The sequence below is a fragment of the Aotus nancymaae genome, unplaced genomic scaffold, assembly GCF_030222135.1.
Source record: "Aotus nancymaae isolate 86718 unplaced genomic scaffold, 86718_ANA_hifiasm-v0.15.2.pri h1tg000003l, whole genome shotgun sequence".
Taxonomy (NCBI): Eukaryota; Metazoa; Chordata; class Mammalia; order Primates; family Aotidae; genus Aotus; species Aotus nancymaae.
The window spans coordinates 69,317,071-69,342,561 of record NW_026988414.1 but is presented as its reverse complement, the minus strand read 5'-3'; the positions used below and the strand labels follow the sequence as shown (position 1 = coordinate 69,342,561).

Genomic DNA, 25,491 nt, shown 5'->3' with positions numbered 1-25,491 from the left:
ACAATTTGTTTTGATATAATAAGCATATTTTACAATATGTTTGAGTCATTTTCCCCAGTAGACCTGAAATTTGTTACTCAGAGGAAAAGCATGCATTTACAATATATTCTTAGCTGCTCCTTTCTGTCATTCAGCTGTCAAGTCCTATGGAATCTAAAATAAAACTCAACCAATGGGAGACAGCCTCCACACTGTTTACTGGACGATTCGGATGTGGACAGTTTTATCATGCACTGCAGCGTCTGTGTTGCAGTGTTGAGGCAGCAGGAAGCAGAGTGCTGTTCAAGTTTTCCAGAGGTTCCCAGAAAGAGACAACTTTGAAAGATAGCTAGCTTCTAAAGAATAAGAAATAGACAGAGTTACTGTACCTGACTTGGGACTGCTCTTAATCAAGTGCTGCGTTGCAAGGAAGATAATATTCGAGCATTATGAAGGCGGAGAAGGATCCTGAAGAAGAAGAAAATATCGTTAGAGATCCAAGCTAAGTGTAGCACAGCATGTGAGGGACTGAGTCACTTGTTAGGAGTTTGTTTGAGGGTTTGCTTTGTGAGCTACAGAGATTTGTAACTTAATGCAAAGTAGTTTGCCGTTAGCAACGAGAAACTAAATCCTGTCTATGATGAACTGTTGGTTTTCTTGTGCTCCTAAGAACAGAGTAGGTATCCCAGTAGTCTAGTTTAACGAAAGATTATTGGTTAGGCTTTCAGAACTGTGTTCTTTGAAAATGCACTACTGTTTTATTAATTTGGTTTGTTTTATTATTTTCTTCGTGATTTAGTTGATTAGTAGATTGGGGTTAGTAATAGAAAACAAAAGTTCTTCTTTCTTTCTCTGGGTTTAAAAAGCATATGATAAAATCTTAATAATTGTAGTGTTACTGTTATGTGACAGTGAACCAGAGCTGAAAATGGTGCTTGGTGTAGAACTGAAAATGATATGCTAATGTGAGACTTTAATCACGTTTAATTATCTTTAAAGAAAGCCTTACATTTGGATTTTTACAACTTTTTGGTCATTTAAAATAGCTCTTTTCTCCACCAGTAAGATTACTTGGAAATAAACTTGAGATTGTTTTAATTGTAAGGCTAGACTAATCAATCTAGAGCAAGCATTTGTGTGTTAAACGTGATTTAATTTTTTAGGCATTTGAAAACACAATGTCTTGTAAGCTTATATCCATTACCATTCCCCAAATTAGAGTCAGTAAACTGTTTTGTTTTTGTTTTAAAGCTTAAGAAAGGTGATGCGTAAAATGTAGTTTAGATTTGGAGCCCATAGGTAGAGTTATTTTGTACTTACAGTTGGCACTTTAAATTTTAAGGTTTGGAGGAAGTGGGTTCATCACCAAATTTAACTAATTTAGAGACAGTTCTAAAATCTGCATGGGTACTTGAACCATGTTCCATTAAAATATTAAATTTCAGGAGTGAGTTAAAATTTTAATGTATTTGTCTTTTTTCATATTCCGTTTTCATATTCATTTTCTACATCAAGTATTTAATTTTACATTACTTGTTTAACAAGAAAATTGGTGATGGTGATTTTTTTAACTTTATGTTTATAGGGAATAGTAAATATAAAATTATCATATTGATCAAATATTTAGAGGATATTCAGGTGATTTTTTTTCTCAGAGATTTAGGGTATTTGTGGCCATATGATTTATTTTGTAAGTTAAGTGAAAAATATCAGATCTTTTTTTTGTTGTTCTAGAAATAATACTGGATTTAGCACAGAATTTGCTAGTAAATTTGTGTATTTTAAAAGGCTAAAATATCACCTGTTTAAGTAACACGTATTTTAGTTCTGTGTTCCAACATTTCTGCTTATTGAGAAAGGATCTAAGTTATTGACTTCAGAATGCCTTGAATGTATTTTCTCTGATCAAAGTTAAATATAACCTTGATATGATTAAAATGTATGTCATATGAGACACCTCTGTAAAAATCCCACCTTTAATCTTCTAAATACACATACACAGAATTTTTATTAAAGTTAAAAATCTATTTTTTTTTTTTTACAAAACAATACATGTGGAATGTAAAAAGGGAGAAAATGAAAGTAACCTGTAATCTTAATATTTTCAAATTTTAAGCAGTTAATACTTAAGAGTCTGTCATTTTTAGTTTTTTCTATGTAAAAGTCTCCTTTGATTCTAATATATAAACATAATGAATTGCTTTCTCTGTAGAATGTGTGTGTGTGAATATATAATTTGCCTCCATAAATATATTTCCAACAGTACTTTTTAAATAAATGTGTATGGGGGTTGGGAGGAGTAGTTTCTTAAAATGTATATAGAATTCCACTGCATCTAAGAGCCCTAGGAAGTGTATAACCAGAGCCAAATCTGAAAGTGTGATTTGAAATCTGAAAGGGTATGGGAAAAGCACACTGATTTTAGAACTACTGAAGTCATGGTTGGGCTTGAACACTTAAGACATTTACTGTTCCTGGGGCCTTGGCTTTTCATATCTGCTGAATGGAGATGATAATTTTAGTTTACTAGGGTTGATTGGGACTTTAGTGCCTGGTACAGGGTAGGTGTTCAGTAGTTACTAATTTCCTTTTTTGCCCCAAAGGCAAAGAGAACTGGGCAGAGAACAAAAGAAACATGCTTTCCCTCAAAAGTATAATTTTAAATGTTTCTTGTATATCATGTGCTTTGGGAAGATTTTCTAACTCTGCTCTCCTAATGAAGTTAGCACAGAAGGGAGAAGGAAATTTGGAATGCAATTGGAAAATAAGTGATGTATTATGCAGTACTACTTTCCCTTCTCTTTTCTTTCCTTCTTTAGAAAACCTTAACTAATGTAGTATGCCATATTTACTTTTTTTTTCCTTTTTGTAGCATGCAACAGATTGGAATAAATATGATGACCGATTGATGAAAGCAGCAGAAAGGGGGGATGTAGAAAAAGTGTCCTCAATCCTTGCTAAAAAGGGGGTCAATCCAGGCAAACTAGATGTGGAAGGCAGATCTGTGTAAGTATTATTGATGATAAAAGCATGTCTGAAGGGAATTTGGAAAGTCTTGGGATACAAATGAAACTTGTGAATTGTGATTATCAATTAAGAAATTCTTATTAAGAATTAAGAAATTATTACTTATTAAGAAATTCTGCCAAAACCTGCACTATAAAACCTTTTAAACAAACTAATAATTGTTCTCAATTTAAAAGTTTCCAGTCTAGAGAAAGAACACTAGAATACCATCCAGTGGTTTAGAATTGTTTAAGCCCTGTGACAAACCACAGCCTGAGGTTATTTGGTGCATTTTCATTATAAGGTTTTTTATATTCCTTACCATATTTGTTCTTCGAAGCAGCCTGATAAAAGAAGTGGGAAAAAGTTTATGGAAGTTAAATAATTTGGTCTCATTTCAGGTAAAGTCACAGAGCTGGAATGTGAACCCAAGCTTTCTGTCTTTGGAGAGTTCTGTAAATCATAATATCTTTTATCCCAACCCCCAATCCATTTTTATACTTGGATAATTTGTTTAAATGCGAATGCTTAGAGGAGAAAGGAGGCAGAATAACTAGTGTGGTTTAGGGAGATGCAGGTAATATCGCCCTTTTGTTTTTTGTTACTGAGGAGAACAGCTGGTTGTATATATGCTTATGAACCATATGCCTGTCTTCTCCCCCTCCCTGTCTCAAATCTTATTTCCCTTCTTGTTGTGGGTGGGGAGCAGTTGGGTTAAAGGGTAGATCTAAGATCTGTTATGACTGTCTATACTTACAGCATTTAAAACCTTATCTGGGAACTCTCCAAAGTTAGAGGTGAAAAGTCTCATTTCCCAAAATTCTTCTCAGTCTTGTACTTGCATGAGTTTATTCAGAATATTATAACTGGAAACCAGATACTAAATATAGAAATGAATTTTAGGAAGTGAATAGTTAATGTGTGATGTGGGTCACTACCTTGGAATGCTTAGATATTAAATACAGTAAAGATAACAAAACAGGACTATAAATTAGGTAGTTTTTAAGAGCAATGAATTTTGAAAAGTTTCAAGTTCATAATGTTTCACTTTTATCAAGTAGCAGTTTGATAGCTATGGAAACACTGGTTATTTTGAAACTTACCCCTATTTTTACTGAATTTTAAGCTAAGTTATAGGGCACATAGTGTAAATTGTGAAAATTTAATATCCAAAAGTGACATTGTTCTTCATGTTTCTTTTTTCCCAGATGTTAATATGTTAAAAGGTGAAGGGAATCTTCTTTGGGATAAAACTTTTCAGTGAAACCTATATCACTGAAATCAATTCTGCCCTTCTTACTTGGAATGTTTTGAGTGAATGGTGGCCTAAGTTTTCTTTGGAGTTTTTGATGTAAGGTTCAATTTTGAGTGACATTAAATAGATATAATGGTGTAATTTGATGAACTATGAACTTTATGAAATATTTGAGGAGGGTTAGTCTTGAGGTTTTCATTGTAGAGACTGGAATACTTTCTAGGATTCATAAAGTTTTTCTCTTTTTTTACTCACACATACACTGTATTCTTAATTAAAGCATATTTAGTCAAGTATGGGACATGTTACAAATATATTTTCTTTATAATTTGCAATTATAAAAACAATTTGTTTCAAATGATTATTTTTAATTTTGAAATTCATTTATAAATTTAAGACAAGAGAATATGTGCTTCTTGAGGTAAATTTGATTTCAAAAATGAAATGGAAGCCTAGCCATAGTTACTGCAAGGATCTGCTTTCTTCCTGTTCACCTCTCTTCTAAGGTACAGTCCTTCGAGGGCCAACCCAAGATGGGGAAGATTCACCAAAGATTCTGTTGCTACTTGGAGAGCAGTGGACTCCAATTCGTGTCTCCCCATTTCCTCAGGGCTGTCACAGTGCTGTTCAGCCTCCTGTTTGTCTGGAATCAGCAAATGTTCCCAGGGAAAAAGTGGCCTCAAATACTAAGCTCAATTCTCTGGGCCTTTGTCCTACCCTGCATCCTGGCCCAGTAATTTTTTGCTATTTTGTTAGCTCACTGACACCGTTAAGCATAAGTCTCACATTTTGTGCAGTTTTTCTAGTTGTCCTCAGTAGTAACGTTTATCCAAGTTACATATATCTCCTGTTACGGAAGCAGAAGTCCATGTCTTGTTTTTTAAAAAAGAAAACATAGAGTTGCTTTTTAAATTGCAAAACAGTATTTTTTATAAAGCAATTTTTCAAATTTCCTATACAATTCTTTGCATATGTTTTAATGATTGATATATCTTCTTTCCAAGACACATCTATTTATAGCACATCAGCATTAATAATGCATTGTAGATTTGTTGTGATTTCTGCCCTTTTGTACATCATCATTATGTTGATCTCTTTTGAAGAAAGAGGTCTTCCAAATTTTGTGAGCTAAGAAATGAAAACAAGCAAACAACAAAAACAATGATATCTCCAAGATTGTTGGGAGACTACCTTTGCTTAAAGGAAATTAGCATTTTTCAAAAGGTTCTAATGGTACATTGCATAATATAATTCCCAGTTTCAGTGTGGCAGAGAGATTATAAGACGGAGATACTCAGCCTTATAGCAATTTAATTATTCTAGTAGAAGGAGAACTTACTTGACTCTTAAGAACACTATATTCCTTTTATCAGAAACATCTTTCTAATTCGGATTGTACACAAGCCTGCTTTACTTGGTAGTGCTTGGTCTATTTGCATTTATATCTGTTGTAATACTAATGGCATCGCAAGACTGAGTCTTGTAATATCTGGAAATGAATTTGCAAGCTATCTTGAGATTTTGTCTCCAAGCATGCAGTTATGCAAATATTTGAGGATTTGCCATTTGTCTGGCACTGTTATTGTTTCTGGGGATGTAATAGGAAGCAAAACCAGAGAAAAATCCCTGCTTTCATTGAGTTTATAGTTGATAGACTATACAGAAAGTTAGTAATGAATTTGTCTATTGTATTACAAAATATTAAGTCCTGTATATAATAATAAAGGCGGAGATTGGGGGAACTAGGAGTACTAAGGTTTGGGTGAATGGGGAAATGTAAAAAATTTTAATAATGTGGTCAGGGAAGACCTCTGCTGAGAGTGTGCTACAAGATTGTATCTGTATCCTGGCACCTCCTGAGCACTTTCACATCCTTTATTTCCTGGCATCTTCAGAATGGTTATTGCACTTGTTTAAGGCCTCAGTTCTCTTTCCACCTGAGTTCAACATCCTTTGCCAACAACTATTGTATTTACCAGTTTGGATTTGGTAGAGTGCTATTCGATGTCAGTGGCAGTTCTGTTTTTTTTTTTAACTCAGCATAATTCATAGGTTCACAGAATGTCAGTTCTCCTTACACACAAAATCTCTTTGTAAATGTTTGTTGATTAATAAAATATTCGATGATCAAATAAATAATGAAATATTGTTAATTAGAATTTTGAATACTTGATGGCTGAAAGTTAGGTTTTTAACTTTAACTTGCCTTATTAGGAAACTTATTCAATTTTTCCTGTTCATGTCCCCAGGCCTTTGAACAAAAGGAAGAATTAGTTGATAGTTGGTAATTACTTGGCACTGTTTGGGAAGAAGGCGCTGGTTCTTTTGTGATTTTAAGGGTAGTTTAGCTTGTTTTGAAAGCTTTTCTAAGTCAGGTTTAGTTTGATAATTCTAAGGAGAAGAGGTAAGTGTTTGGATCTCTCTTTGGCCTCAGCATTCTGTTAAACTAAATAAATAATGAAACTATTTGAAACTAAATAAAATAATCTGATAGAAAATTTTCAGTGCATTTATTAAGCTCCAAACACCAGTACTTTTGCTATTAAAATGATAAACTTTAGAGTTAATGGTATTATAGTATAAACTTACTCTTATTAAGGCTTTTGCACATTACCATAGTTCGTTGGTTCTAAGCAGGTATTTTTAGAAAGTATTGGCCCCTTATTAAATGGGATAGATTTCTTTCTTTAATTAAATTTATAGGTGTTCTAATGTCTAAAGTGTGTGTGTGTGTGTGTGTGTGTGTGTGTGTTAAATAAAGAAGGTGACATTAATGTAACATTTAAAGTGACCTTTGGTAGTTTCCTTAGCATAACAAATATTTTGTTTTTGTTCAGCTTCCATGTTGTGGCCTCAAAGGGGAATCTTGAGTGTTTGAATGCCATCCTTATACATGGAGTTGATATTACAACCAGTGACACTGCAGGTATGTTTGCCTCTGTAGTTAATTGTAAAACATAAATCAAATACAAACATTGTCCACTGCTAATATTTTTAATCAGCCCTAAATGTGATTTAAAAAGAGATGTCCTCAATTTTCTGTTTTTAAATACTTGAGAAAGAGTTTACTTCTGAGGTATTGTGGGAGTGGTCAAGTATAGGGAACTTAGGAGAAAGGATTGCTTTACTGATGAGCAGTTGGAGACCTGAATTCTAGTGCAGGTCCTAGTTGTGTTACAGGATCCTAAAATCTCAGATTTTGAAGAAGCATTAGGGGCCATTTAGTTTATATTCATATACTATTGATTAATGAATCATTTCTATTGTGAGGTCATTTGGCATTTGGTTGGATGTTTCTTGTGGTGGAGAACCAACTGCCTCATAACGACATTATTATCAATGACGACAATAATAACAAGAATAGCTGACATGTGTATAACATTTAATAGTTATTCTTCTAAGCACTTTACCTACTCATTTTATCCCCACATCAACCCAGTGAGATTCTGAGGCCCTGAGCTGTTAAGTAACTTGACCCAAGGCCCTTCAGTAGCTAATTCGCAGTCAGAATCTGTATTTTTAACCATTATGCCTCATAAGGAAGTCATTCTGTGCCTAGCTATATTTATGAAAAATCATTTTTTAATAGAGAATCAAAATATTTTTCTCACTCAGTTTTCTGCTTACACTTATTCATACGTTTGTCTGTCCTTTAAAATCTTTCAACGGAAGTTTGTACATCAAAGGTAGACCTTTGAGTATTTGAATATAGCTATCTCTTTTGTTCCATGAGAGTGCTAGTATTCTATCTATCCGGATATACATTCTCACTTCTCTGGGACTGTTGACAGCTTACTTCTTTGTAGTTCTACTTTGTTTTTCTATTAAATATAGGAGTTGACCCAGAACTGAAAGGTTTTTGTTTGTTTTTATAATTTTTTATCCTGTGATTCCATGAATGGGCAAATTTGTGTTACTATGCTTTAGATCTGATATTCCCTTGATTTTTTTGCTGCCATATCTCAAGTGGCTGGATTTGGTGTTTTCTTAGCCCTGACCTGACATTTTTCTGTGACTAAGTTTCTGTAGCATTTTGTTGAACACCAGGTACTGTTGCCACTGTGCCTAACCCTACCATCTCCACTTCATGCTCTTACTTTACATGTACATAAGAGTTATTTTAGTCACTTTTCACAATGTGGAATGTTTGTAGGACACTTGTCTCTCAACAGGAGCAAATTGAAATTTGAAATGATCACATCTGATTGACTTGTAATTAGAGGATGTTTGGGTGTGGTTGAATATATTGTATCTGTACCTGTTGAAAGACCTTAAAGACCTGGACTCAGTATATTTTGTTTTGCAGCCTGGTTAGTCAGCTACACGGAAGTGACCAGAGAGTTGAAAGCCAATTTATTTAACCATCCAAGATGAATAAAACATAAATTACTTTTCTAGCAAAAAGGTCTACTTATAAAATCAAATTATGGTGTTTTTGTTTTTGTTTTTTTCTGACAGGGTTTAGCTCTGTCACTTAGGCTAGAGTGTGGTGGCATGATCATGGCTACTGTAGTCTTGAACTCCTGTGCTCAAGTGATCCTCTGGCTTCAGCATCCTGAGTAGCTGGGACTATAGGCATGCTCCACCACACCTGACTAATTTTTGTATGTTTTGTAGAGATGGGGTTTAACTGTGTTGCCCGGGCTGGTCTCAAACTCCCAGGATCAAGCAATCCACCTGCCTAGGCCTCTCAAAGTGCTGGTATTACAGATGTGAGCCACTGTGTCTGGCCCCCAAATTATATTTTTATAAGTTTGTGGCCAGGTGTCGTGTCTCATGCTTGTAATCCTAGCACTTTGGGAGGCCAAAGCAGCAGGATTCCTTGAGGCCAGGGATTCAAGACCTGCTTGGGCAATACAGTCAGACCCTGTCTCTACACAAAATAAAAGTGAGCTGTGGATGGTGGCACGAGCCTATGGTCTTAGCTGCTCTGGAGGCTGAGCTGTGAGGATCACTTGAGCCCAGGCATTTGAGGCTGCACTGAGCTATGAGGCTGCACTCTAGCTTGCACGACAGAGTAAAACCTTGTCTCTAAAAAATAAACTGAAAAGCAGTTTGTGAGATAAGAGGGAAATTAAGAGCGTTAAATGTTAGAAGTTGGAATAGCCTGGTGAAATCCTTGTATCTTTCACCATCCAAGAGGTGTTTGTATAAAGAAATATAACTAGGAAAAATAGTGTTTGGAGGTAGGAAGTTAGTTCTCTAAAAGTTACCTTTTCTGGTATTCAGAATTAACCTTTCAGATTATCTGGTAACGTCTACCCCTTTTGGCATTTCCTTTAAAATGCACATTTTATACACATTATATTTGAATAAGTTGTCTGGTTTTCAAAGATACAATTTCATAATAAACTAAATTTTAGCTGAAGCATGAAAATCAGTTAAGGAATACCCTTTCTATGACTTACACTTTTAACTTTCTCAGTTTTCAGTGTCCACACTGCCTATTTGGAAATGTTACATGAAATCTCAGTATTTCTTTCTCTCTCTTCTTTCCTCATTGTCTTTCTCTTCCTTCCCTTTTCTCTGTGCCAGTATGTAATTACCTACTGTGTTTTAGGTACTGTTCTACATGCTGGTGGTGAATACAACAAAGTTCCTACTTGTTACAGATTTGTATAATTAATTTTTCTTTCTACCTTCATTGTTTTGGTATGTATATTATCTCTTATTAAAATATCCAACTAGATGAAACATCTTTGGAAACTTAAAATATACTTACAGATTAAATATCTTGTCAACTAGTTTTGGAAGAAACTAATTATATTTCTTTAAAAATCCTCAATTCACATATGAAGAAGATAATCCTTCATATGTATTTTAAATTATTTATTTTATAGGGAGAAATGCTCTTCACCTGGCTGCTAAGTATGGACATGCGTTGTGTCTGCAAAAACTTCTACAGGTAGTGGAAGTGGTTAATGCTTTAGCTGTATTATTTTGACTACAAATCATAGATGAGTTTTTAATGTGTTTTTGGAATTTGAGATCAAAGAGGATAGTAAACTAACTTTGAGTATGAGCTTACATATTTTTTCCATCATCTGTGAAGGAATGTGGACAATAAAGAGCAGAAACTCTGAGGGAAGTGAATTGCATAACTCAGTGTATTAAAAATAAATAACAAAGGCTTGACCTTCCTGTTGACATTAGCTGAAGGTTGGAATTTTCTGTTGTCTAGACTATCATATAAGATAAAGTCATACAACATAGGATCTGTATATTTCTATACAAACATAGATAATTTATACTACGTAATATTGTTACATTTTTAATCAGGTAACCACAAAATTCTAACTAGTTGGCCAAATTAAAGTTTCCATCAAAGATTTTAGTTATACACTTTTATAAACATATCTGTCACAAAGTTTCATGGCAAAACTCACTTGCTTTTCTGATTCAGTAGCTCAAGTTTTAATTCTTGGTGGAAAAAAAACCCAAACAATACATATTTTCCTGTATTTCATGCCATTCATTATAATGTACCATATGTTTCCTGTTTGGTGAAATATTGTTAATTTAGTTATATAATGTTACTGTATTTGTTCCATGTCAAAATATTTAATGGATTGCCTGATAGTCTTTAGCTTCTTTGATAAGTGGAATGTTTTAAGATTAAATAACAGCTGTTCATCTGAGTCTAGATATCTAATTTTAAAATGAAACTTTCCTAGGTTACTAAGTTTTCTGTATTTTTACAGTACAATTGTCCCACTGAACATGCAGACTTGCAGGGAAGAACTGCACTTCACGATGCAGGTAAGCAGAGGTCTCCCTTGAATACAAATATTTGTTAAAATGTCTACTCATTAGAATTAATTTCAGGGTTTTGACACGTAGATATTTGTATAATTCATGGAGAAACAAACAATATTAAAAAGCTGTATGCACAAATTTGAAATTTATTAGGTTATACAACTTAAAAAGATTCAGTCAATATTTACAGGCCAGTTTGCTAGATACTAAAGGTACAAAGATAGATAAACTATAATCCTACTCACAAGGAGCTCCAAGCTGTGTGTGTGTGTGTGTGTGTGTGTGTGTGTGTGTGTGAGAGAGAGAGAGAGAGAAACTGTGTGTGTATGTGTGTGTTTGTGTGTTTCATATCTTTGGGAATTGGAGAAAAATTGGAAGAAGACTTTCCTTAAACTATGTTTAAATCTCTTTTTTCTCATTTGTAAAATGAAGTTAATAATAGTATTAATAAGTATAATCAAATCATAAATGGTGCCTGGCACATAATAATTTCTTAATTCATAGTGGTGGTAGTTGTTTTATTTTAGAGATGTCAGTGCTGAATTTCATATCACTGTGAATGTGCTATATCTTAAAAGAGATTTATACTGATAATTTTTAGAGATTTTATTATACTTGTGTGTCTGAATTTATTTGCATTATTCTTAAGGTGTCTTAAAGAATGTACTTTGAAAAAGTGATATATTTAGGTATTTTTAGAATGTAAGATATCCTGACCTCTTGCTAAGTCTGATATTCCTACATTTAACTCTAAGGTCAAAGGAAAAAAAGTCTACCTTTTCGTGTATATGGAATATATGCAGTAGGTTAAGGTGGTCTGCATTAAAGACATACTATACTTCAAATTTCCTTCAAATTTTTATACCTTAATTAAAAAAATTTTTGCTTTTTTGTATTTTATGATAATTTCTCAGACAATGCATTTCTTTTTTTTAAAATATAGAATGGTATTACTGTATTTGCAAAGCATTTTTCCATTATCATTTGAGCCTCACAATGACCTCTGTGAGTTAACTGTATATTTTATTCTCCCTGTTGTTAAAACTGGTACAACTTGACCAATTGAAAACTTAGTATTTGTTAGTTAGATGCATTAGCTAGGATGGAAACTAAGTTGCTATAACAAAAGAACTCCAATATCAGCTGCTTATTAAAAAAAATTATTGAGTGATATATGTTGACAAGTGACTCAGTGTCATTTTTAAACTGTATTCTTTCTATCTTGTTTCTCCACTTACCTCTGGGTATCTTCCTTAACTACAAGGTTGAAGCAGAGTTGTGGTCATAGCTATATTCTAGCTAGTAGGAAGGAGAAGGAGAGAGCATAGAGGAATACATCCCCAAAGTCTAGAGCTCAGACTTAGAAGTAGTAGATTATTCTCCATTCATAGTCTACTGATAGGAACAAAATCAATTGGCTATATTTATCTGCAGGGGAGGCTCAGAAATATATATACTCACTAGGTGACTAGTCATATTCCACCTACTGTATAGTAAGAGAAGAGGAGAACAAATTTTGCAAAAATATTTCATTTTCTGCTACAATTCAACTCTCTGGCCTTCCAAATATCTCCAAAGCTCCTACTTCCCACACACTCCGAAAGGAGAGGATATGACAGCTCAAATTCTAGGATTACTAGGTGATATGCAATTTTCTCTTTTTGGCCCTGAAGTGGCTCTTCATGGTCTAGTAATTTGTAGACTCTCAAATTTATTATGGTTTACATTTTTAAATTCTCATTTATAATTGAACCAAAAGGGTTGCTAATTTTACAGTTCCTGAATTAATGTGTTCAGATTCAGTTTATCTTTTTCTTAAGGCTGATTATACATTTTATATAAAAGATTTGCTGGATTAGAGGTGAGAAGTGAAAATTTCATTGATTTTCTTATGTTTGGTTTAATTCTATTATTTCACCAAGAAAAAAAAGAATGCTTACTTCGTCAGTACTTTTTGAGCTTATAATTTATGTCAACTCATAAGACTTAAAAAATTCATGGGGATTGTAAACATAATCCTATTTTATGAATTTAACAATAATTTTTCCTAATATAAATATGAACCATAGTGTTAGTCAAAGAAGCATAATGTAATTTTATAATTATTAGCAAAAGACCTTACTTTGCATAATTAAAGTTGGACATTGCAATCTCTGCTTTTATGAGAAATATGAATTGTATGATTCATACTTTCCTTACTGTGTTCTATAAAAAATGGTTATGATCTTTAAAAAACCTGAGCCAACACTTCAAGGATCAAGTCAGTTATAGCCATGTTTAAAAATATACTGTAAGTACAAAATTTAACTTTGATTTTTATTATCTGTGCTTATCCTTAGAATAGTAGTGTATTCTTGTCTTCTACAAGGTTGACATTATTCCTTGGTCCTAATAAATTATAGACAATTTATAATATCTTGTCTAATCCATTTTCAGATGAAAAATTGATGTTTTTAATGCTAAACTAAGAGTAAAGGATGTGAAGCTTGATAGTTTAGGAACTGAAGAACTTATTTACCTAGAATAACACCATGTGTCTTACCAACAGATGTTCACCATTTATCATTTTCCTTTGTTCCTTAAAGCAATGGCAGATTGTCCTTCTAGCATACAGCTGCTTTGTGACCATGGGGCCTCCGTGAATGCCAAAGATGTAGTAAGTTAGTTTATGTTTATTCTCATTTCAACTCATGTATTCTAACTTTTACATTTTGGGAGATCTGTTGTCTTAATGCTGTTTTATTTTTCCTGTTGCTTAGGATGGGCGGACACCACTTGTTCTGGCTACTCAGATGTGTAGGCCAACAATATGTCAACTGCTGATAGATAGAGGAGCTGATGTTAATTCCAGAGACAAACAAAACAGGTAATTCTTTTATCATGGCTCCCCAGATACCAGCTGGATACACAGGGTTGGAAAGGCCAAGTCAAAGTAGCAGCTCTGTTCTCCCACTTGGCCTTTCTTTCCCCTGGGTTCTCCCCTTCCTTGGCTTGCTTTTACTTGGAATCAACATCTACTTCTCAGTTTTCTTCAGAGTCTGCTGAAGAAAGAAGGAGAGGGAAATAAAGAAAATGACAGGGTAAATGTGGAAAAAAAAGCAGTGATTAGGCCCTATATTTGGGTCAAAGAACTGAAGGAAAGAGGAATTATATCTCAAGTGTTTTAAGCTTAAAAAACTCTTTAATGAAATGGGTGCAAATAAGATACATGGGAGAAGAATTTAAAAATTACATCTATAGTTACTTCATTAGTGAATCTTTTTTCTTGGGTGTTCTGGAACTTAACATGTTTCAGTATAGATTTTCTCAAGGTGTTTTTTCTTCTTACTCTGCCAGGGTACAGTGCCATCTTCTCTGAACCTGTCCATTTCTGTATTGCAAGGTCCCTTGGTTTATTTTTGCTTCTGTATTTGATATTATTTTAGTTGGTGTGCTGTAATAATTTCTACCCAGAATTCTCCGTATCTCTGTCTGTAGGTCTAATATATTATAGTGCTTGCTGTGTTACAGTACTGATGTTTATGGTCACAAACTATCTGAAATACACCCCCTCCATTTAATTCAAGTATTACAATAAATTAAACTAAAATTTCTGGGATTTTTGTAGTTAATTACTACTAAAATTGTTGGTTTCTTTTGTCTTAGTTTTATTCTTCCAAACACGTATTCTGTTGTTTGTAGTTCATTAGAATTATAAAAGTATAAAAATTAGTCTTTGTCAGATTGTATAGCTGTAATTGTTTACACATCTCAAAGGAGGAAATTTTTAAGCAGTTAAATCATGTGATTAAGAAAGTGGCTTTTTAATATTACTTTGTTTTTGTAGATACTATAATCAGATTCCAAGCATGATGAAGAAAATTGGATATTAAAATTAAATTTTATGGCCAGGCGCGGTGGCTCATGCCTGTGATCCCGGCACTTTGGGAGCCTAAGGTGGGCGGATCACTTGAAGTCAGGAGTTCGAGACCAGCCTGGCCAACATGGCACAACCACATCTCTACCAAAAATATAAAAATGAGCCAGGTGTGGTGGCACGCACCTGTAATCCTAGCTACTCAAGAGGCTGAGGCAGGAGAATTGCTGGAACCCAGGAGGCAGAGGTTGCAGTGAGCTGAGGTTGTGCCACTGCAGTCTAACCTGGGCAACAGAGTGATATTCTGTCTCAAAAAAAAAAAAAAGAAAAAGAAAAAATAATAATAAAATTAAATTTTAGGATCAGAGAGGGATATTCTGGTTGATCTACATATAATGCTTTGTATTTTTTATAGCTCTTATATTTTTCAAAGCACTTTATCTATGTTTTTTCATTGGGAGTTCACAAAAAGCCAATGAGTCAGGGAAGTGTATATTGTATAGACTCAATAGTAGATGATTTTAAACATAATTTATAACCCCAGTTTCAAATACTTTATATTCAAGGTTTCTTTTTTTCCTGCTTTATATTTAGCATTTTTTAAATAACAAAAACTTTGTTAATGCTTGTTTTGTACAGAATTTTTTATCAGCAACTACAGGGGAGTTGGGGAACAAGGCTGGAATATGCGAAACACAGCATACATAGTGGAGAAAAGGCAAGAGTCAGTTTCCTTAAGAAATCCAATATTCATAATTGAAGACTGAGTTAGATATAGGATATGTAATTTTATTTCATTATGGGTTGATTAGCTCAACCCTAAAAAAATAGAGGATTAGACAAAATAATTTCTCGGGTCCTTCTAGATTTTCATGACAATTTAATTATTTTGTTGCGTGATTAGTATTTGCTGATGTATTGTGAGATGTTTGAGTGCCATTGCTTCTATCGCAGCAGAATAAAGCAGTGATTCATGTTGCATGGGGTTAGTTATAGTCTGAAGATATGAAGGTCTTCAAGTAGAAGAATCAAGGTTCTTCTAAGTAGGAACATCAGGAATGGAATCTGATACTTCTCTTGGAGGAGAGATTAGGGATTCATAGGTTTGCATGATGTAGTTCAGTTCATGAAGAGACTGGAAAAGTTGGGTTTTGAGCACATGGGTGACAGTATTAGTTGTGGACAATTTTTGTGGTGATTATTTACCTGTAGGACATTGAAGAAGTGGAATAAATAAGGTTTGTTTGGTAGTAGAAGTAATTAAAGTATATAAGGAGATAGAATATTTTAGCTTTGCAAATTAAGACACAAAGCAGATGTTTTTATAAATGCAATGAACTTAAAATATAATATAAAGTAAAATCTATATCTGTAACAGGCATGACTTCTTAAAGTAGTGCCTGTTCTTTAAGAAGGGAGCCTCTGGCAGAATATGTCTACAATATTTCCTTGGATTTTTCTCAGTCTTTTGCTCTTCATTTTTCCATTTAGAACTGCCCTCATGCTAGGTTGCGAGTATGGTTGCAGAGATGCAGTAGAAGTCTTAATTAAAAATGGTGCTGATATAAGCTTGCTGGATGCCCTTGGCCATGATAGTTCTTACTATGCAAGAATTGGTGACAATCTGGACATTCTAACCTTGTTGAAGACTGCATCGGAAAGTACCAACAAAGGTATCAGCAGTTTTCTGTAACTAGAAAAGTCCATGTTAACAAAGAGCCACTTTCTAAAGACTTAGGTAGCAGAACTACAGTTTATAAGAAGCAAAACATTACTTACTGATAAAGGGTTGGTTCATCTCCCTCTATAACATGGAAATTTATTTATTTATTTTTTTGATGAAGAGGGGTAAAGCTCCTAACTTTTATACTTACAAAGTTTTAAAGAAAGAATCATTGTTTAAACATGTATATACAATATTCAGCTAATATTTATCAAATGCCTATGCCATGATTTTTATGTTTTTTCAAAACAGGAAAATTCAGAAAAGTACAATGAATAAAGTTAGTCACTCATTACCACTAAGGAGCCTCTCTTAACATTTTGAGAAATATTCTTCTAGTTGTTTCCCATACAATTGAATTCACCTGTAAATCTGAATTGCAGCTTACTTTTTTATGTAACATATCTTGAAGGCCTTTTCCTCATAAATATTTTTTCTATAGTATGATTTTTATTGGTGTATAAGATTCCATTTATTTAAGTTTCATTTAATAAAGCAATTTTCTACATGTAGTGTTTAAACTATTTATAATTATTCATTAGTATGCAAAGGTTGTGACTGTCCTTATGCATAAATATTTTAGTATATTTTTATTACTCTTTAGTGTCAATTCCTAGAAATTGAATCACTGAGTTTCAGGGCATGCACATTTCATTAAGTTTTTGATCTATGTTGAAAAATTGCCTTTCAATTTAGGAGCTTTTTAAATCCCCCCGCCTCCTTTTTTTGTTTTTAGAGATGGGGGTCTGTCTTTGTTGCCCAGGCTAGAGTACAGTAGTGCCATCATAGCTCACTATAGCCTCAAACTCCTGGGCTCAAGCTATCTTCCTGCCTTAGCCTCTTGAGTAGTTGGGACTGCAGGCATGCACCACCATGCCCAGCTAATTTTTTATATTTTTTTGTAGAGATGGGGTCTTGCCATGTTGCCCAGGCTGGTCTTGAACTCCTAGCCTCAAGTGATCCTCCTGCCTCAGCCTCCCAAAGTGCTGAGATTACAGGTGTAAGCCACCATACCCAGCTTAAATAAATTTTCCATTTTTTACCTACCTCCCCTCCTTAGTTTTTAATGTTACCTACTTGAATGTTGTTATAAAAAACTTGCTAATTTGGTAGGCAAAAATGAGATTTCATTATTGTTTTAAGCATACGTTTTGGAAATAAAAAAGTTGTAAGCTCTTGAAGAAACTTTCAAGTTTATTTATTTAATATTGACTCAATTGTATAATTAGGGAATGCATATCTACCCCTTCTTGACCTACCATTTTGTTGTTTCTCTTTTTCTCTCTTTAAATCTTAGGGAGAGAACTTTGGAAGAAAGGACCATCTTTGCAACAGGTAGATCTTAATTTTTAATTACTAAAAATTGTATGTATTGTACAGTTTAAGTAAAGGGCTTAGAGAAACTAGTTAATTGTTATGCATAGCTCTTCTGAGTTTAAATGCATTCTATCCCTCTTCTCAGTTAATCAAGCCCATGTAGATTCTGGGTATTTAGATCATGAGGTCCTATTAAGATATTGCCACTTAGCTTGAGACACAGTAGATCTCAGTTTCAATGAAGGTACCCAGTGGGAAAGAAATAGCCTCCTGATGGGGCTGTGAGCATTCAACTCTTTCAAGTATGAGACACTAACTTGTTAAATGATGAACTGTATCTTGGTAGATCATAGACAGTTTCCCCCTAGTTTCTCTTAATAACAGAGTAAAATATTTACTCTTATGGGAAAATTCTTTCAGTGTAATAAGAAATGAAGAAAACAGAGTTCTAAACTGATTATATATTGTTATTTCAATGCCACTGTTAGCATTTTTATTTCTTCAGTCTTTTTTTCTCTGTGTTTAATTGAGGACTTTACAAAATAACACATGAAATAATTCATACTTTGTGCTAATTTTATTATTAAAATACTATTTAACCCTGTTTTGATGTCCCACTTTGTGAAATATCTTATGCTTTCTGCTAATCTATTTGTGTTAAGTGGGGTTGGTTTACAGCACTATGGCTCAAAAGCTAGTGTAGGCAGCTTTCCTCTCCTGCTGGCTGTTCCCTTCCAGGCTTTCAGCTTTTCTCTAGTGAGAGGAACCCAACCCTGAAGAGAAAGTAATCAGGTACTTCGAGCAATTCTGATCATCCTGTGTCATTTTTCTACCTCTCACCTGAATCTGAAAGTTACATTAAAAATTTTTGTTACTTTATTTTACTTTAAGTTCTGGGATACATGTACTGAATGTACAGGTTTGTTACATAGATATACATGTGCCATGGTGGTTTGTGCACCTATCATGAAAGTTACATTAAAGCTTTCAGTTCATCTGAATTAATATGTTCATGCATGGGTCATGTCTGTTGATACTTTTCCATCTGGAGCATCTCTTCCAACCTTCTCTTCTGTGCCTCATATAACCTAAGTGTGAGTAGAGTGAAAAAAATGTACACTATTATGTCTGTACTAGCTGTCTCACACAGAACCAGAGAAAAACGATTCCTGAAATATATAGATATTTAAAAAGAATTATTGAATATTAATATGGGAACAGTGCTGTGCTCAATGCTTTAGGAAATATTGAAGTGACTACAAGGAGTTAATATTCTACTAGGAACAGAATGACACTGCTCCTAATTACTGTGTTTCCAGCATTTATTGAATAAAGTTGTTAAAAATATGCGGAAAATAGGATTTCTTATACTAAGGCACATGTAATCTCTTTTATCAAGTATAGTTGCAAATGTAAGACTCACTCAATTGTTTGTTCCACAGATAGCTGTTGAACACTTACAACATGGCAACTACTGTTCTAAGTGCTGGGGATATTGTAGTGTACAAAGTCTCTGCCCTTAGGAAACTCCCAGCTTAGTGAGAGATGAAAAATAAGCAAAGGAATATTTAGTATCATAGCAGATGCTATGAAGAAAATCAAAAGACAATTAAGGGATGAAGAAGGAGTGGGTGGAGATCTGTGGGAGAAGCCTCACAGGCTGAGAGAAGGGCAGGTGCCCAACCCCTGAAGAGGGAGCAGGTTAGACATGTCCATGGGGTGGGAGCAGGTTTGACATGTCCATGGGGCAGCAGCAGACAAGTGTGACAGGAGCGATGTGCCCATCGTGGAGGGAGCAGAAGAGACTGCTAAAGTAACAAAGTACTAGATTAAGAAGGGCTTTGTATGTTAAGGACTTTGGATATGTATCCACCAATAACTACCAGATGGCAGAAGGCAGGATATGTGTACCCCAATCAGTGGTGCATGTGATCAGATCACTGCTAAGTGGAGCCAGAGGTGCAAGACAGGTTCTTGTAGTGTGCTCATAACAAGACTTGTCAGAAAGGTGGATCTTTAATTAAGGATGGGGTTGATACAGTATGTCTGAGCTGGAATAGAGTGGAGGCAGTGGGTGAGGATTCTGAAGTGAAGGCTGGCAATGAAAGTGGTATGGTCAGGTGAGCTGTGAGAAGATGTCAGATTCCACTTGAAGAACAGCCCTTTGGTAGAAGGAATGAGGCTAGAAACATAGGGCCAAATTGTGGATATAGAATATTTTTTAAATGGAACTTGTTCCTCTAGTTCTAGGTCCAGACTCACTTGAATGATAGTTTGAAAACATGATTAAGCAAAACTAAGCAAATAATATAAAACGTGAAAAAATTAGCTTGAAGAATTGAAGTAATAGTTTTTTTTAATAATCAGAAAAGAAGAAAGAAATAGCTTTCTACATTAGTTATTGTAGATATTTAAAGATCATTTGTGTTTTTTTTTAAAGGGGGGTTATTTGTTCTCATTTAATAATCATGTTGTGTTTTTGTTAAAGCAAATCTCTAAGCTGGAATAAAGTTGCAAAGCAGTAAGTTACAAAAACAGAACATATACCCAACCAAGTTGTTTAGAGACCTTTTTATATAGCTTGGGTCAGAAGACTGTCTCTTCCTTACCATACCTCTTGATATTTTATTTAGGCGGTGCTCAGAGAAGTAAATAATTTCTGTTTGTCTTTCAAAATTAATAGACTTCCCCTTCCTCCTCCGTTTTTTTCTAAATTGAGTTCTTTTAGGAGTAGTTGGCAATGCAGTGCTTTATAGCCCAACTTTTGTTATGCATTTATTACGAATTCTCCTTATTAAAATTTTGTGACTTTAGTTAAAATAAATGCTTAGTAATAAATATTTTAAAATTTGTTATTATTTAGTATTTTTAAGTAAATTATACTTGATTTGTTTAAAACATAGCCTTAAAGGTGCTTTCCATTTTGGGGTTTTAAATAGAAATACTGCCACCTTGTGTTTTGTGCAGCAAAATTTAATGTTGGATAAACTGAAAATCACTAATTGGGTATATTGACAATTGAGGAAAATACAGTTTTCTGTAATCTCACACTTGCTGTCCTGTGTTTCCTTATGTTTTACCAAAGCGAAATTTGACACACATGCAAGATGAAGTAAATGTGAAGTCATATCAGAGGGAGCATCAAAATATTCAGGTAAAAAGAAAAAAATATGGTATCTTCCTTTAAAAAGAATTCCAGTATTTGTAGTGGGATTGAGAAAGAAGAGAGGAAGCAAGAGAGTGGGTGAAATGAGTGGGGCAAAAAATAGGGAAGCTTGTTAAAATTGTTTGTGATTCTCTTTTTTTTGAGAGTCTCACTCCATCCCCCAGGCTGGAGTGCAATGGTGTGTTCTTGGCTCACTGCAACCTCCACCTCCTGGGACCATGTGATTCTCCCGTCTCACCCTCCCGAGTAGCTGGGACTATAGGCATGTGCCACCACACTCGGCTAGTTTTTGCATTTTTAGTAGAGACAGAGTTTTACTATGTTGGCAAAGCTGGTCTCGAACTCCTAACCTCCTGATCTGCCCGCCTCAGCCTCCCAGAGTGCTGATATTACAGACATGAGCCACTGCACCCAGCTGATGCCTACTCTCGTCTTAAAGAATTGACTTTTGTTATCAATGTTTGGGTCTAGTATTATAAAATTAAATTATATAACATGAAGTATGGTGTAGGAAGTATTGTTTTGATATTTATTAGAAAAAGCAACTTTATATAGCTATTTGATTTTAAATGTGTCTGTTTTGTGATATAAACCATACATTTGTGTTTATTTAGGAAAATTATATCAATACTAATGATTAATGTAAATTAAATTTGAATTTTTTCTTAAAGTATTTTCTATTTTGATTAAGAAAAATAATTTTGTTAAACTACATAGTACTTTTTACCTTTTATATTGGTCAAAGTTTTCAAAAAATTTGCAGATTATTTTAGAGGAAGAACCCATAATTAGTTTATTTTATGACTGAAACACCATTAAATGATAAATTGAATAGCTTTTTTAAATATAATAAAGCAAAAGCATTTTATTTGGGTTTTCTTAGTTTACTATTCAGTGTAAGAAAATGAACTATGTCCTTAAATTGGAGACTTTATCTTTTACCAGAGCACTGAAAATGATGATTAGTTCATCAAAAGCATTAGAAGAGTCTCATAAACTTCGGAGATCTTAAGCAAAAGTTAAAATGGCATATTCTTTTGCTCTTTACTATATCTAAGTGCTTTTTTTTCTTTATTGGAATGATGGTGATTTTCCCTTTTGTAGTCTGTACTCATATTTATTACCTATCATAGGATAGTAACTTTCTATTTTATTTTTGATCTGTAGATTTTAAATCATTGGAGTGTCATTGAAATTACTGTATCTTTGTACTTAGTGTTTTACATATGTATGTATCTGTATGTGATAGTTAACTGCTTTTAAAAATTTCTTCTATAAGAATGTGCTCTTTTAAGATTGGCGTGGCACCTTGTTATCTTTATTATTTAAGGCTTTGGAGATTGAAAATGAAGATTTGAAAGAGAGGTTGAGAAAAATGCAGCAAGAACAAAGAATACTTTTGGATAAAGTCAATGGTTTACAGTTACAACTGAATGAGGTAAATAAATCTGCATAATAAAAAAAGATCAAAAAACTGTCTTACTACATCATCAATAGCAAATTGTTAATGATTGTGTTAAAGAAGGTAAAATTAGGTTATTGCACTTCAGAGGAGTTAAATCTTACTGAGGACAAGGCTTTTTACATGAAATTTAAAATTTTAAATTTAAAGTTGCATAAGCCAACAAGTAAGGACAGTGTAAAGAATGTTCAGGGAAGTGAAGAGAGATCATTGTGGGCTGCCACGTCTGAGGGGGCACTTCCTGTGGGAGATGATACTTCTGTTGAATTTTGAAGGAAGTAAGAGGGAATCAGAGGGCATGCCAGAGAACATTGTGATGAGCAAAATCACAGAAGCAGTGACCTGTAATATATTCCTTGTTGTATGAAAAATTGGAAATACAAGAAATATTCATAAATCATTCTTTTTAGAGGGAAAGTAGAATATATATGAAATCTAGTAATCTAGTGTATCAGTTCACTCTTTAAATATACATTTTATTAGGTACAGGACATCACAGGTGAAATCTTATGTGATATTTACATTTCAGAAGTAAGAAGTAAATGCATGATTGGTACAGCTGTGTCCTTGTGATTCTAATTTTCTGTATCACTTTAATATCCTGCTATCTGTGTTAGATTTTCCTAAAATTGAACATATGCAAAAGCAAAAGGCTGAACTATAGTTAGGACCATGGGATTGGAGAGGAAAGAGTAGACAGAAGATATGAGGAGGAAGAACAAGTAGAACTTGGTGGTTGATAGGTTCTCAAGAGAATCAAAAGTGCTTCTGAACCTGGATAGTGAGAAGAATGAATGACAACTCATACAATAGAATTGGTAGTACATAATTTTCTTCTCATATCTTTGGCCCCAATCTTAAAGACATGTGCCAATCTTTTATTTAAAAGACCTTTGCCAAGTTCATGCCTTTTAAAATAAGCTTTTAAGAATTAAAATATTTTATGTTCTTTTTAAATTTAGGAAGTTATGGTTGCTGATGATCTGGAAAGTGAGGTAGGATGACATTTTATTTTAAAGCTATAAAAATGTTTTATGAATTGAAGATGATTAGTAGTAAAGGTTTAAGTCCTGAATTGAGATAGAGACCAGGATTCTATTTGTGGTTTATTATTTAAAGGGAAATTGAAAATCTATACATGACTAAAAAAGGATGTTTTGAATATGGTGGCATAGATTATTGTTGGCATTTTGTTGTTATTGCCTCTGAAAATCTTACCTTCTATGAAACTTGTCCTGAAAATAATGTAAAATTCTAAATATAAAGAAAATGTCTGAAAACATTAAGATTGAAAACAAACACCAGAGATTTGAATTTTTCATGATTTTGTTTATAGATATTCTATGTTTCATTAGTATATTTGTAGAAATATCAACTCTACTAGTAGTTAAAATTCACCAGGTTGGAGAATTCATTAACTCCAGTCCTCAATGTAATTCCAATTCATGTTTTCTAAAACACATTTTTAACCCAATTTCAACCACAGGGTGATTTTACTCTATTTACTCTGTTTCATTTCAGAGGGAAAAGCTGAAGTCCCTTTTGGCAGCTAAAGAAAAGCAACATGAAGAAAGCTTAAGAACCATTGAGGCTCTGAAAAATAGATTTAAATATTTTGAGGTATAGAAAGGTTAAATTATTTCCTATAATTCACAATGGGTAATGGTAAGGGGCTTGGCATCAGACTTGAATTTGATTTATAAATCTCTTATTTATAGTGTGACCTTGGGCTGCTTATTTAAAGTCTTTGAACTTGTTGCCTCTTTGGTAAAATTGGGGTGATTGTCTCTTTTTCCACATAGTTATAAAGGTTAAGTGAGATCATTTAAATTGACTAGCATGTAATTGACATTTAGTTTCATTCCAGTTTCTCTTCATTGTCCATCCTTACCTTTTTGAAACATCGTATTTTCACCTGTAAATTTGTAATGAGTATAATGATAAAAAGCATTCATATAAATGAATAATGATATATCCAGGATTATCTCAGAAAGGATTTGTCACTGGGCATCACTGAAGGCGGCTGATTCAGCATGAATCTTTTATCTTTATTGGTGAATACAGCCCCAAAGTACACTAAAAAAGTGTCTTAGTCCATTTGTGCTGCTCTAACAGAATACAGAAAATTAATGAAGAAAAAATTTATTTCTCAGTTCTGGAGGCTGGAAAGTCCAAGGAAGGCTCTGGCATTCACGTCTGGTGAGGGCCTTCTTGCTGCGTTCTCACCTGGCAGAAGGTCAAAGGCAAAAAGGGGCTTAAGTGAAGACCTCATGACTTAAGCACTTTGCAAAAGGCCCCACCTGTTAATATCAGCACAGTGGGAATTAAGTTTCAACACATTTTGGCAGACATTCGGGCCATAGCAAAAATAATATTTTTCTTTGTAAATAAAAAACTATGTGTGCATTATGAAAAATTATATAAGACATGTTGTATGGGTCTCACAGACATAATGTTGCACGGAAGAAATCAGACACACAGAGTACATACTGCACAATTCTATTTTTAGGAAGTTCAAAAGCAGATAAAACTAATCTGTGATATTAGATATTAGATATTAGAATAGAGGCCACCCTTTGGTGAGGGGTTGGTTACTGAGTAAGGTTGCGTGTGAAGAAACTTCTGGGGTCCTGGAAATGTTCTGTATCTTAATCTGGATTGTGTATAATTACAAAAGGTATGTATGTGCAAAAATTCATTGTATTGTACACATTTAATATGTGTACATATTTTTGTGACTGAATTTTCAAGATTATTCAGAAACATGCTTTTATAACCCAAAGAATGATGTAGCTATAGTGGCTTCTATCTTTTTCACATTTGAAGACTCTTTTTTAGGTTAATTTTGGTGATTGCTAATATTTTCGTAGCACTGACCATGTACTTTGCATTCTTGACATACATCATAAAACAAATCAACTCTATGTGACAAGTTTTATTGTTACCTGACTTCATAGGTAAGGAGGCTGAG

At 33.8% G+C, this 25,491-nt stretch overlaps 1 protein-coding gene across 1 annotated transcript in view; it reads left to right on the top strand.

Moving 5' to 3' along the window:
* Positions 1-244: 244 nt before the first annotated feature.
* UACA (uveal autoantigen with coiled-coil domains and ankyrin repeats) overlaps positions 245-25,491 on the top strand; it is a 40,037-nt gene continuing 14,790 nt past the window's right edge. The window contains exons 1-13 of the mRNA XM_012451315.2: positions 245-655; positions 2,852-2,985; positions 7,078-7,166; positions 10,081-10,145; positions 10,942-10,999; positions 13,582-13,652; positions 13,756-13,862; positions 16,344-16,525; positions 17,873-17,910; positions 20,978-21,046; positions 22,389-22,496; positions 23,483-23,515; positions 24,042-24,140. Of these exons, the coding sequence (XP_012306738.2) occupies positions 617-655; positions 2,852-2,985; positions 7,078-7,166; positions 10,081-10,145; positions 10,942-10,999; positions 13,582-13,652; positions 13,756-13,862; positions 16,344-16,525; positions 17,873-17,910; positions 20,978-21,046; positions 22,389-22,496; positions 23,483-23,515; positions 24,042-24,140 (1,092 nt within the window). The 5' untranslated portion in view covers positions 245-616. The remainder of the gene's footprint in view (positions 656-2,851; positions 2,986-7,077; positions 7,167-10,080; positions 10,146-10,941; positions 11,000-13,581; positions 13,653-13,755; positions 13,863-16,343; positions 16,526-17,872; positions 17,911-20,977; positions 21,047-22,388; positions 22,497-23,482; positions 23,516-24,041; positions 24,141-25,491) is intronic.